The 13,296-nt window shown below is 41.5% G+C and overlaps 1 protein-coding gene across 14 annotated transcripts in view; it reads right to left on the bottom strand.

The window, feature by feature from the left end:
* Window positions 1-13,296, bottom strand: part of ABLIM2 (actin binding LIM protein family member 2) — a 149,865-nt gene that overhangs the window by 110,166 nt on the left and 26,403 nt on the right. The window contains exon 1 of one of the 14 annotated variants that reach the window (XM_069856389.1): window positions 4,899-5,108. The exons of the other annotated variants lie outside the window; for them this stretch is intronic. Coding sequence (XP_069712490.1) covers window positions 4,899-4,914 — 16 coding nt within the window. The 5' untranslated portion in view covers window positions 4,915-5,108. Of the gene's footprint in view, window positions 1-4,898; window positions 5,109-13,296 lie in introns of those variants that run through there. 14 annotated transcript variants of the gene reach the window in all.

Genomic DNA, 13,296 nt, shown 5'->3' on the forward strand with positions numbered 1-13,296 from the left:
GTATTTCTGTTGGAATTCTTCCATTAATCTTACAGTAACACAAACCATATTTAAAATATGCATGAAATAATTATTTTGCTCTCCTCTCAGTTCAAAACTAAGCTAATCAATATTTCACACAAAACCCTAGTGAGAATATAGCGTCTTTAGGCTCATTACAAAATTGTGCTTCTGAAGAGTTTTATGTATTTTTTCTTTCATCTAGCACAACAAAATGACATTAATTATATATCAGTTTAAGTTTGAATATTTGAAAAACACTGTATTTTATGTTGAAATTGAAACTACTGGCACAATTTTGAGAAACTATTTGTCAACCACTCAGCCTGGTGTCTTCTGCAAACTTGCCGAGTGTGCACTCAATCCCACAGTTCATGTCATCAAAGATATTAAGCAGCACTGGTGCCAGTACAGACCTCTGAGGGACACCACTCCTCATTTGCTCTAAATATCATAGGGAAAGAAGGACAGTGGTATCACTCATTATAAACCTTATGGCAACTGTAGAATGACGTCTTTGGTGTGTTTAGAACTTTGGAGAACTTCAACCGTTTATAATTACTTTCTTCATGTTTGGTATTCTTGAACTCACTTCTTCAGTGAATATTTCAGACAAACTGTTTAAGCTTTTTATAAAGGTGGAAAAAAGGAAAGCATAAAATATTTTGGGTCCACAAGTTGAAAAGAAAGCATAGCACCTTGGTTTTGGAAGTACTTTAGAGTAAAGGCTGGAGCCTGACAGACATGGACTTTGTGAAATGTGCACTGGATTCATGAAAATCCACAATATATACACAAAAAAATCCCCCTTTGGCAGCAGGGATCAGGATGAGGTGCAAGGGTTGAGGATGAGATACAGTGATACAAGAGTGTTTTGGAGACAGCACAAGACAAGCTGATAGAGGTGGCAGAAGGGAGAAAATTTGTGAATCCCTGGTCGTGCTCCACTCCAAAGCCTGGGATGGAAAATGTTACCACTCTCCTGTCATCTGCTCTCTGCTGTAAGCAAACCACTGAGAGAAATCCAAACCTTGGCAAAAGATCATGCCCAGGATCCACACAGAGGATGACGAACCCCTTTGCTATCAGGCTTTGTGTAGCCAAATGAGAAAAATCTTCATGGTAGATTCTTCTGATGAAGAAACATATGGTCACAACTACAGAATTCGACACAGTCCTAATGCTTTTTCCAGCTTGGTTGCTTTTGGTTTAACTTAGCACAAAGACCCATAGAAGCCATTACTGAGCTTAGAAATCAAGTACTGAAAACTAAAGAAGACTCATGCTTAAGAATATACATTCAATCTTGAATCACACCTCTAATATGAAGCCTAAAGACTTCCACATGCTTTGTTCAATATATGGTCACAAAAAAAAAGGCCATATATCCCATTTACTCCACACTATTTAGCCCTGTTCTGAAAACTCAGCTCTTTACATTTATTGCTCTTGGTGAATATAGAAATCCGAGATTACAAAGGGTCAAGTGACACAATTTAATATTAGAATCATGGAATGCTTTTTGTTGGAAGAGACTTTCAAGATCACCTAGTTCTAATCCCCATGCCATGGGCAGAGACAACTTCAGGTAGCTCAAAGATCCACCCAACCTGGCCACTAACACTTCCAGGGATGGGGCATCCACAAGTTCTCTGGGCAACCTGTTCCACTGCCTCCTGATCCTCCAAGCAAAGAATAATTTCTTCCTAATATCTCATCCAAATCTCCCCTCTTTCAGCTTAAAAACATTACTCCTTGTCCTATCACTACATTCCCAGATAAAGAGCCCCTCCCCAGCTTTCCTGTAGGCCCCCTTTAAGTACTGGAAGGCTGCTGTAAGGTCTCCCTGGGGCCAACTCTTTCAGCCTGTCCTTAAAAGGGAGGTTCTTCAATCCCTGATCATCATCATGGCCCTCCTCTGGGCCCCCTGAAGTAGGTCCATGCCTGTCTTATACTGGGGGCCCCAGAGCTGCACAAAGGGTCTGACAGATGCTTTCTGTTCTGTGAACATTTCTGTTCATATGAACATTTCAAAGAGTACTGTGAACTAAACTACGATGTAATTTGAATGGATAGACAATATTTATGTGAATAAATATTTTATTCCTACAGAGTAAGACTTTATAATTCCCAAAATTACCTGACAATGGTAAAAAGAAAATGCAAGGGATTGGGGGGTGTCACCTCCCCTGTTCTGTTTATGTTTTGGTTTGGTTTGTTTTCACCTCGGTCTTGAGGTTGAGTTAAAGAAGCACAAGCCTTTCACTTTAGGCTCAGACAAATATGTCATTTGCCTTCAACAGCCACCCTCCATCAGCAGAAAAGCTATATCAGTTTTCTTTAGCAGCTATGGCTCATCTATAAATGCACCAGGAACAGCCCTTCTCCACAACCCATTACATTTTCTTCGTGAGACGGGAACATTTTGTTTGAGAAAAAAATTAATATTAAAAATTACCAATGAAATGTTAAGTTCATAAAAATGTTCATTTTTTTCAACAAAGAGACAAGCCACATTCCAACTCTGAACCAATAATGCACAGCACTGGTAACAGATATTATTCTGCATGAAGGAATTAACAGAAAATTATCTCTGTGTTGACACTGAAAGTTTTCATCATTCTAGCTAGAGCTCGTAACTGAAAATCAAAATAAACAAATATGAGACTGGAACGTCATTTACTCGCTAAGTATTTGAGGAACAGGACTGAAGTATTGATTGCTGAAATGCTGTAACAGGCGATTTGGGGAGGGCGTGGTTCACAGCAGCCCAGAAGGGAATTAAATTTGCAATCTTCTCTAAGCAAGATTAAAGCAAGAAGCAGATGAGTTCTGCAGCACCCAACCAGAATTAGAGACTGGCGTTCAAGCTGGGTTTTTGCCAAACCGTTCTTTGAGTCACCTCAGTCAAAACACTCAGCATTGGATTTAAAAACATAGATGAAAGCAAAGGAAACAAGCATTCAAGTGTTTGCTCTAAGTATCCCATCAAGCATTATTCCTGGTTTTAAGTGCCTAAAGCTGGCCACCGCTCCCTCCCTGCCTTGTGCCTTTGTGTAAAACACAGTGACTAGGCATTCTTCCAGTGCTGGTGTGGGGTTAAACATAATATAACACAGTAATAAGTAATTCGGTAATACATATGGTGTTCAGGGAACTACATGGGTGTGAGCTATAAATTTGCTTTAGATAAGGGGCTTTGGTTTCTTTTCTTTTTCCTAAGAACTGGTGATTCATTATGGAGCCTTGTGGGGACCTGAGACCTTAATGATGCCTTCCACAGGAAGGATGAGAAAAAGAGTGAGTGTGATACAAGGACTCCACAAGCTTTCTTCTTTCATCTTTCCATCTGCACTCAGCAGCAGGGAAGAGCAATTTCTTGACCCCAGCCCTGCCTGGCTGTGCACTCCCAGTGGCCATGCATGAAGACAGGACAGAGCACACATGCCCAAATGCATGGGTACCAAAACTGCCCAGCAGCAGACATGACAGAAACAGGTGTTCTGCAACAGCATGTTAAGTATCTAGTGGTAACCTGTTTTAATGTATTCCTCCATTAGCAGCTTGCATTAAAAGCCATTTCAAACATGTTTCCATGTTTTACAGTGCCTTGTCATTACAATACCTTTTTCCTCTATACATCTCACAATAAAGCAGAAGATCACAAGGATAAAGGGAAAGCTAAATAAGTTTTGCCTTGAATGTCCATGTTATGTTGTCCCTCGAACCCTCCAGCTGGCCATACAGAGGGCTGAAGTGGCCCAGTGACCGTGCACGTAAGCTCACTTGCTTCCCCAACGCAGCTTTTATTGACTGAGTGGGTCCACCCACTCCCCAAATGCACTCTGCTCTTTCCAAGACCTTCGCTGTGGTTCCTACAGCAAAGTGCTATTGCCCCTTCTCTCTTTAGCTCTTATACCATAAGACAGGCAATTCAGTAAATTCAATAAATGTTAATGTCAATAGGTCTCTACTTAATTGAATGCATTCACATGGTCCAAATATGCAAAATAATGTGGTTCAAGAATCACATTCCTTTTTGAAATGTATACCTGCTTCTACCACTTACAAACAGCAACTGTTACAGTGCCTTTCCATTGGCACTGAGGAAAGGATTTCATACCTTTTCCAGCACTTCCTACAGATCATAATCAAACCAGAAACCTATAGTTGATACAGGACAGCAAGCATACAGCACAACTGAGCCAACCTATGCTTTTACTGCAAATTACAAAGTTGATGGGATCAGCCTATGCTTTTACTGTGAATTACAGAGTTGATGGGGTCAGAGACGAAGGAGAGGTGTTATCCAGCAGAATGTGAATACAGCCATACATAAGAGATGCAGCACAAGTACCCAGGGCACAAAAGCTCCAGATCTCACCATCTGCTCAGTGCAAAATTCACATCGCATAAACAAGCACAAGCTAACCTCCTGCCCTCACTACTATAATAAAATATTTACCAAATCCAAAGGCAGTTAGTAAAAACCTCTGCTGAATTTTAGGAACATTACTGCAGCAATATACGGGTTTAGCAAGATTATAATGAAAAAGATACAGCAACAGCTCTCCAATATGTGCATAAAGCAAGAGGGTTTCTTTATTACAAGCTAATATAAAGTTAATTTAAATTAACTAAAATGAGGAAAGTTTTCAAATTCAGCTGTCAGCTAAGTATCAGTATCATTATAATTTCCAAATCATAATTCATATAATTAAAATAAAACAAAGTATAATTTAAAAAGTAATGTTTATCCATCTTCCTCCACTCAGCTGCATTTCCACATAAACACAGAATGATACATGACAGTATCGGTGATTTAGTTATCGCAGTTCCGGATGAAAAACAAGTCATTTCAGGTCTAAGCTCCACAATGTGGAGTCATCATATTGTACCTGTATCTTCCGGCATTCCCACGCGAATTCCCTTTGAGAGGGAAAGTGCCACCTGAAGCACCGCTGCTGCGTGTCCCACCTGTGGTGGGGAGCTCTGTCGCCACGGTGGGGGAGCAGGAGCTGGGGCAGTGAGCTGTCCCGGAGATGCTCCGACACCAGTGTGCCCAGCGGTCAGATGACTCCAGCTGCACCCACACACAGGCAGGAGGCGAGCCCAGTACCTCACTGCTGTGAAAAAATAGTGCCCTGGAGAAGCCTAAATATTGTCACATCCACAAGACGGGCCACTACTGGCAGGATTCCAGAGAGACCGGACGCAGGATATGCCAGCAACGGCCACCTTTGCACTGGGAGATGTCACCTTCCAGAGGCACTGCAGGGTGGTGCTGGCCACTTGGGGGAAAAGGAGTAGAGAAAGAAAAACTGCAAACTGCCTGGCCACAAAATTAAAAATAGGGATTGAGGTAAGTGGGAAACCCCTCTAACCATCCTCCCCCAGTCCAGGCAGTTCTTGTGTGTCCCTGGTGCAGGAGGGCACAGCACTGATTTCAGAAGAAGATGCTGTAAGCATGTCTCTCCCAAAGGCTGTCACAGAGAAACCTGGCTGCCAAAAATCTCTCCCCTGATTGCTCATATGGAGTTGGACTGCGTATCACTGCAATAACTGTGATGTGTTGAGCTATTTAAAGCAATGATTGCCTGCCCATTTATCATGTGAATGCCCCACAAGGATTAAAATCTGTAGCTCTTACTTGCTTTAGACTAAATTTATATGAAGGCAGTAATGTGTCTTGTGCACTGGAAAAGGACCTGCTGGCTTGCAGAACAAACTGGCAAAACCTGGAGCAAATTGCAGGGACACAAACAGGATCACACCCCCTTTTTACACACAATGCAGATCATTTTTTTCTCTGCAGGCTTCACAGAAGCCAAAACACTCTCTCCACTCTGGCACTGACCATCCTTTCCTGAGCCATTGCCTACTTGGTTACAAAGCAGCAAAGAAACAACTTATTCTCTCTGTAAACAGAAATTAGTCAGGGGTGTAAATGTGAAAATAGGTCTCCACAGCTCTTGATGCTGCTGAGGGAGGGCTGTGAAAGCAACACAGCTTGTGTAGCACTGCACACCAAGTTCACTCTGCAGTGCAGGTTGAAAAATATTTTGCACTGACTCATATTAAAATCTATTGAAATGATCCAGTCTGCATGTATGTTGAAGCATGAGTCTCTACTGATATCAAATATTTCACAGAAAGCTCAGTACCTTCCAACTGCCATCAGAAAAACCCCGTTTTCTTTAATAAGCCTGAAACACTGCTTTTTTCCTTTGAAAAAAATGACTTATTTCTGTGGAACAAAGGGTAAGTTTTATAGCTCAGTGAAGCTCTTACGAATGTTTTTTTAAGCTCTTACCAGCTCACTAAGGGTGAATTGTTATAACACTATATAAACAGAGGGAGGAGGTTCTTAATTCTTTTCTTTTTTAAACAAAAATCATCAAGGCTTCAAAAGCATCTATATATAATTATGATCCTGGTTGATAATATGTCATGACGAGAAGCCAGAAAAAGCTGGTAGTTTGTCTATCTTACAGACATGCCCATCAACTCAAGTGGAAATAATGAATTCCCTCAAGTTTCAGAATGTTTCCCTTTGGCCTCTTACCTACAGAAGACATCTTTACATTTTGTAATGGATATGAAACAAAATATTGTTTGTCCAGTATTGGCTGCTGGAAACAGAATTAGCATTTCTATAAGGACAGTCGAGGAGCTCTGACTTCTGAAATCCATATGATGAGTACATCTCTGTCCTGGGCCATGCAAGATGTGGTCAATAACTTCAAATAGCTTCTGGCAGACATGGTCTGAGACCCAGAGAGCAGATCTGAAGATCCCAGGTTCTTCACATTGAAGCAAACAATGAGTTTATTTAATTTTCTTAAAATTCTTATATATGTGCTATCTTGCAGCAACTGACTTCTGGCATTAAAACCTTATGGCACTAAAACCTTATGGCACTATTTTATTTTATTCAATACTCTTCTGCTGTCTGTGTGAAGCCAGATCCAACCCTGGACTTTTTTGGATCATCATCAGCCAAACTGGCTGAGCTCTCCAGATACCTGCAGGATTTGGCCTACTTAGATTTTCCCAGTGGCTACTTCAGCTTGGCAGAAATGCAGAAAGCACTTTGCTAAACAGCAGTGCTCTGAAGGAACGTAAATTAATAGGCAGGAAAGTGAAAGCTCTTTTACTTTAACACAGCCGGCTTGCCAGGCTCTCTCCTTTTCAAGGCTAAATGCTATATAACTTGCATTTTGATGCTATATGATCATAATGCAGTCACATAGTCTACTAATTAGTTTTTGCAATTCTAGGCATAATCCTTGAGCCTCCCATGCGGTCCCACCGCTTGGCTACAGGAAAGGAGAAATCTTACTCGGAGAACTCAGAGGGTTTTGACGATGTTGCTGTGAAACTCCACCAGCACTCATGGGCTTCACAGGCACAAAGCATGAGACCAATTCCACTTCATTACTGTGATGGACTGATTCAGGGAGCGTGACAAGAGACAGCAGTGACGGCAACTCAGGCAAGACAGCTCAGACAGTGCCTAATGACACTCCCGTGGCAAATGATCCAGAAAGCAGAATAGTTTTAATGTAATATCTCAAATCAACGCAGGCCAAACACCTGCAACTCCCCTGCTTTAGAGCTAATAACAGTACACTGCCCCTGTTATATAAAAGGATGAGGCACTGACTCCTCTTACAACTTCAAGCGAAGTTCTGGTAACCCCAGCAACGCCCTTGCACATCCTCTGTTTTCAATTTCTTTCCACCAACGGTCTATTACTGAAGTCAATACCTTCACTGACAGCTTTGCAAACAGCAGTCAGACAGCTTAGCAATGAATTTAGGCCACTCCGAAATGGATTAGTTGGCTGCAAATTATAGCCTATGGTACCACTGGTTGTAAATGGTATTTTTAAAAGATTTCAGATCTGTTCCTAACTCCTGGGCTTTTTTTTCCTGTAGTCACTTCTCTCTTCCCAGTAAAAGTTAATGTCAATAGTAACGGAAGGTGACAGTATACAGTCTAACCCTGCTTCTGTCCTTCCATGCTCACAGCACATCACTAGACCCATTTTGAGCTTTTTTCCATAGCTTGTCTTTGAAAATGTTTAGAAATAAATATTAATTTTATTAAACGTGCAAAAATGTAGTTGTTTTTCTTCCCAATAAAATATTAAGTACTTTCTAATCCAGAATTTTTTAAATATCAGAGCTAAACAACACCTGAGATACAGTGACTTTGCAATACACCACATGTATGTACCTGTTTGCATACAGCAATTCTCATACTGCTTGGGATCTGTGCATTGGTTTAAATTGTATGTTGCCTAAATGTATGCAGTCAGGAGTTGGACTCAACAATCCTTGTGGGTTCCTTCCAACTCAGGATCTTCTAAGATTTTATGAATCTCTGTCCTTGGACTTCAAGACATTCACTAAGTTTCTAGCCAACTGCATGTATGACTGTTTAATAGCAAACAGAGGCTATAGAATCCAGTCTCAACACAGGTTAAGAAATTTACTTTTCATAAACAATCTGTAGTTCATAAATTTTACAATGAAAATTCTGGAAAATACATCAAATCATCATATTCTACATATTATTCACAGTTGTTTTAAGGTGTATTTCCTCCTAAGCTACAAAAAACTGCCTTTAGCCAGGTTTTCTTTTTTTTGCCTTAACAGTGGTTGTGATCCAGGTTAGTGTTTATTTAGATTTTCAGTTGAGGATAATATGATCACAAACAAACAAACACAAATGCAGTAAAATTAAGTATCTCTCTATATGTAATGATACAGATTTCGGCAATCACTTGGACAAAAATAAAATTAAAATGATGTTAGCATTCCAGTACCTGAAGGAGGTGTACAAGAAAGCTGGGGAGGGACTGTTTACAAAGTCTTGTAGTGATAGGACTAGGGGGAATGGCTAAAAATTGTAGAGGGACAGATTTAGACTAGATATAAGAATGAATTTCTTCACAATGTGGGTGGTGAGGCACTGGCACAGGTTGTCCAGAGAAGTTGTGGCTGCCCCATCCCTGAAGGTGTTCAAGGGCAGGTTGGATGGGGCCTTGGGCAGCCTGGTCTAGTGGGAGGTGTCCCTGCCCATGGCAGGGGGTTGGACTTAGATGATCTTCAAAGCTCCCTCCAACTTAAACCATTTTATGATTGTATCAGAAACAGAGTGACCAGCAGGTCCAGGGAGGTTATTCTCCCTCTGTACTCGGCACTGGTGAGACCGCTCCTCGAATACTGTGTTCAGTTCTGGGCCCCTCACCACAAGAAGGATGTTGAGGCTCTGGAGCCAGTCCAGAGAGGAGCAATGAAGCTGGTGAAGGGGCTGGAGAACAGGCCTTATGAGGAACGGCTGAGAGAGCTGGGGTTGTTTAGCCTGGAGAAGAGGAGGCTGAGGGGAGACCTCATTGCTCTCTACAACTACCTGAAAGGACGTTGTAGAGAGGAGGGAGCTGGCCTCTTCTTCCAAGTGACAGGGGACAGGACAAGAGGGAATGGCCTCAAGCTCTGCCAGGGGAGGTTTACGCTGGGCATTAGGAAAAAATTTTCACAGAAAGGGTCACTGGGCACTGGAACAGGCTGCCCAGGGAGGTGGTTGATTCACCTTCCATGGAGATGTTTAAGGCACGGGTGGATGAGGTGCTGAGGGACATGGTTTAGTGTTTGATAGGAATGGTTGGACTCGATGATCCAGTGGGTCTCTTCCAACCTGGTTATTCTATGATTCTATGATTTTATGGTTTAACTATCGTCACTTATTAACTGAAGTGATATTTATTACTTACTGGTTGTGTTCAAAGTTGGCACTTCGCTGAAGCACTTGTGATCCAAATAAAAAGGACAAACCCATGGCAGCAGTGAAAATGAGCAGGAAAAGGATAAAGGCTTAGCAAGGTAGCAGCTGGATAAATGGTGTCTCTAAAACTAAACCCACGTCTTCCAACTTTCTGCCCAGCCTCTTGCGTCACTCGCATCCCTACTGACAATAGACTTGCAGAGACCCCATGCCCTCAGTGATTCTGACCCTACAAAGACTTGTCCTGCTCAGCAACAGCCTGAATTTAACTTCTGGCTCTTAAACTTCTCAATCCTTAAGTCCATGCATGACAAAACACACTTATCGCGTGTACAGTAACGAGCTGTACACACGGTCATCTTTGATTGAGACACACATACAAGCAACCGAGGGAAAAACAACAATATGTAGCTCTTGTAGAACAAGGTACTGAAGTATGAGACACTAAAAGTGCTGCATATTTATGAAGCTGGAAAATTCAAAATGTGAGATCAGGCTAAGAATCCAATCTGAGCTCTGCTTAACGGAAAGCAGGCAGCCGTGCTTGCTCCAAAGGTAACTGGGTCATGAGTCCTCTCCTTGCTGCTTTCTCTCAGAAATAAAGAGCTTCCTTCAGCCCTGAAATTTGTGATGACAGCCCTTGTCTGCTGGCCAGCAAGTCAGATGAATGAAACCAGAACTTCTCCCACTCGCAGCTTTTTCCTCCCAGGGGAACCTCTCTACAGCAGACCTAGATCCAGACTGAAGGATGCATTATCCCCTTTTATTTCAACTAGAATAAAAGCATCATCTAGTATTCTTCAGAAACCTGTACACATGAAATAGCGAGCAGAAATGAAACAAAGTCTTCCAGATCTTTACCAGAGATATTATAATGGGAAAAAGTGATACATAAAACCCCAAAAGGGTGCAATAAAATTCTTAGAGGACTGAAAAAAAAAAAAAAAATCCAAAAAAACAACTCTGTGACAGAGCACCAGGCATGCCCAGAACGTAGTTTGCAAATTGACACAGGACAGAGGGTAAAGGGATATGGTCAGATATGGTCAGGCGAAGGGACAACGGCAGCCACAGCGATGGTACTGCAGGTCACACACCTTCAGAAATTAACCTGCCGCACAGGACATCTATTGACCTTATGAAAGTGATAGGGCTGGCCAGTAACAAATGGAGTAGATGTCAGATGAGAAAAGACCTGCTTAAGCAGAAGTTATAGGCTGACACGTGCAGTTAGTGCAGAAAACCTGTCATGTAATAAGGATAAGGCAAGCAATTAACAAAATGTATTGAGTTCCAAAAGGTCAGGCCCTACAAGGGACTTATCAGAGAAAGGCCTTTAGATTGAGAGAGGGAATTTAAACTGTCTACTGAATACCTGGCAGTAATCAAGGAAAGCGAACAGGATAATGGGATGTATCGCATTAAGGGAAGGCATCCTGGCTGCAACAGGAACAGTACTGTAATGAGAACTGCTGAGATAAAAATACAGAATCTGAGCCAGGCATTTCATAGGCGAGAAATCAAAGAAGCAGAACAAGGCAATATAAGTCAGTTGTTGTAGCTAAAAATTGTACGTAGCAGGTGTGAACTTAGAAAAGCTCATTTTTATCCTCTAATAGAGGAGAAATTAAACTACAGTATAAATCTGACACTTAGGAGATCATGAATGGTGCAAGAGAGATAACAGACATTGCAAAGACCTCAAGACCATTTTTGCGTATTTCTTCTGGGAATAAATTAATGCACAGAGCAGGTTTTTAAAGACAGATTTTTCCTTGTGGGCACATGCACACAAAAAGAGAAAGAAATCTCCAAATGTTAATTTATCATTGCTTTACACAGAAAATAATTCTTTAAATTGTTGATTTTAATCAATAGGAATTTTGAGAGTTTAAATGGAGAATAAACTGAAATATCAGCTAAATAATTCAACAGACCTAAGCGATCTTCATTGTTTCACTCTGTACTGGAAAGGTGCACAGACATTGCCATAGTTCTGCAATAACAAGCTATCTACTGTGCAAGATTATGAAATTATAATGTGGGTTGGGTGCTATTTAGAAAAAACATTCAACCTGCTTCTTCATGTGCTTTAATTGTAATTTAGAAATTTACATTTCATAGAAATTGGAGGTGTCTTATAAAGAAAAATAAAAGAATGCACAACACATCCCCCCCAAACATGAAAGATTTTCATTTAAGGAAAGATTCATGTGCCTGAAGTGCACGTTAAGTCCAAAGCTGCAAGGCTGAAAACTCCTTTCTCGCATTTGCTCCTCGGCATCTCCAAAGGCAGAGTGAGCTGATTTTTCACTTCCCATTTCCCAGCAGTTCACAGAGGACTGCAAGAAAGTGTCTTTAGTTTCCCCTCCTTTTCCATATATAGTGGACAGTAAAGCAGCTCTATGTGCCTCTTTGTAGCTTGTAACCTTTGTGCAAGTGTGGGGTACTGACTGCTTATACTCAGTATGCTCAGCAAATCTGAGGATCTTTTATTTGAAGAGTTACCTTCCTATTTTTCCAAGAAAACATGACTAAAGAAAGCTTTAAAGGTTCTTGGCACATCTGTTGGAAGCTTCCCCTCCTGAGCTCAGATTGCCTTTGCAAGGTTGCATGGCTCAGCTCATCTCTGCTGTGTGGCACCACCAGGACAGGCATGCATGGCCAAACACACAAGCAGAAACCCCTCTGCAAAGAAAATTGGCTGTGATCTCCTGATGTGGGCAAGCTGAAAGGTGCCCACAAGGTGATTTTAATCCTGTTAGATCCAAAAGGGAACCACAACTGCAAATTCCGATTAGGGGCTCTAGCATCGATGATCCAGTGGGTCCTTACCAACCTGGTGATTCTATGATTCTATGATCTGCGAGCCTAACCCCGGCCTTTGCAGAGACAGCTCTGTTCAGGTTCACAAAGGCAAGGAAATCAGGGTCAGGATCTGGACTGTGAATCCCAAGTGTAAAGCCCTGAACAACAAAACTGCCCCAGAGGGCAGAGGGGGTTCCAGACACGTCCTCATCTTCAGCTCTGTGAACTGTGCACGCATGCCTGACTCCCAGCACTTTAATCCTTGCATTTAGGCCACAATGACCATGCCAGAAAACATTCTTCTGCCTGCTTTCCAAATCCCATTCTCTATAAAGTGATGTAGCTGCAAAGCAGCAGGTCAGATCCAATACTGACTTAAATGCATTCATTTTGGGATGAGAGGGATGCATCAACTGTGGAGTGCTGATTTGAAAGTAGAAAAGATAAAAAAAGTGATCATTGGAAACGTTACGCTGTTGGTCTTCACCTTGTTCTCGGTGAGGCTCACCAGTAAAACTATTATTGATCTGGATGGAAGACTTTGAACAGCATTAATTTCTGATCTCAGTTCAGCCAAATTTTGATCTTAGCAATTTACTCATTGTTACTAGAAAGTTAACCTTTACTCATTGTTACCAGAAAGCTAACCTAAGACAAAGAGGGGAAAGGCTGAAAATTCATCATCAGTAATATATG

This window comes from Phaenicophaeus curvirostris, chromosome 4, assembly GCF_032191515.1.
Source record: "Phaenicophaeus curvirostris isolate KB17595 chromosome 4, BPBGC_Pcur_1.0, whole genome shotgun sequence".
NCBI lineage: Eukaryota > Metazoa > Chordata > Aves > Cuculiformes > Cuculidae > Phaenicophaeus > Phaenicophaeus curvirostris.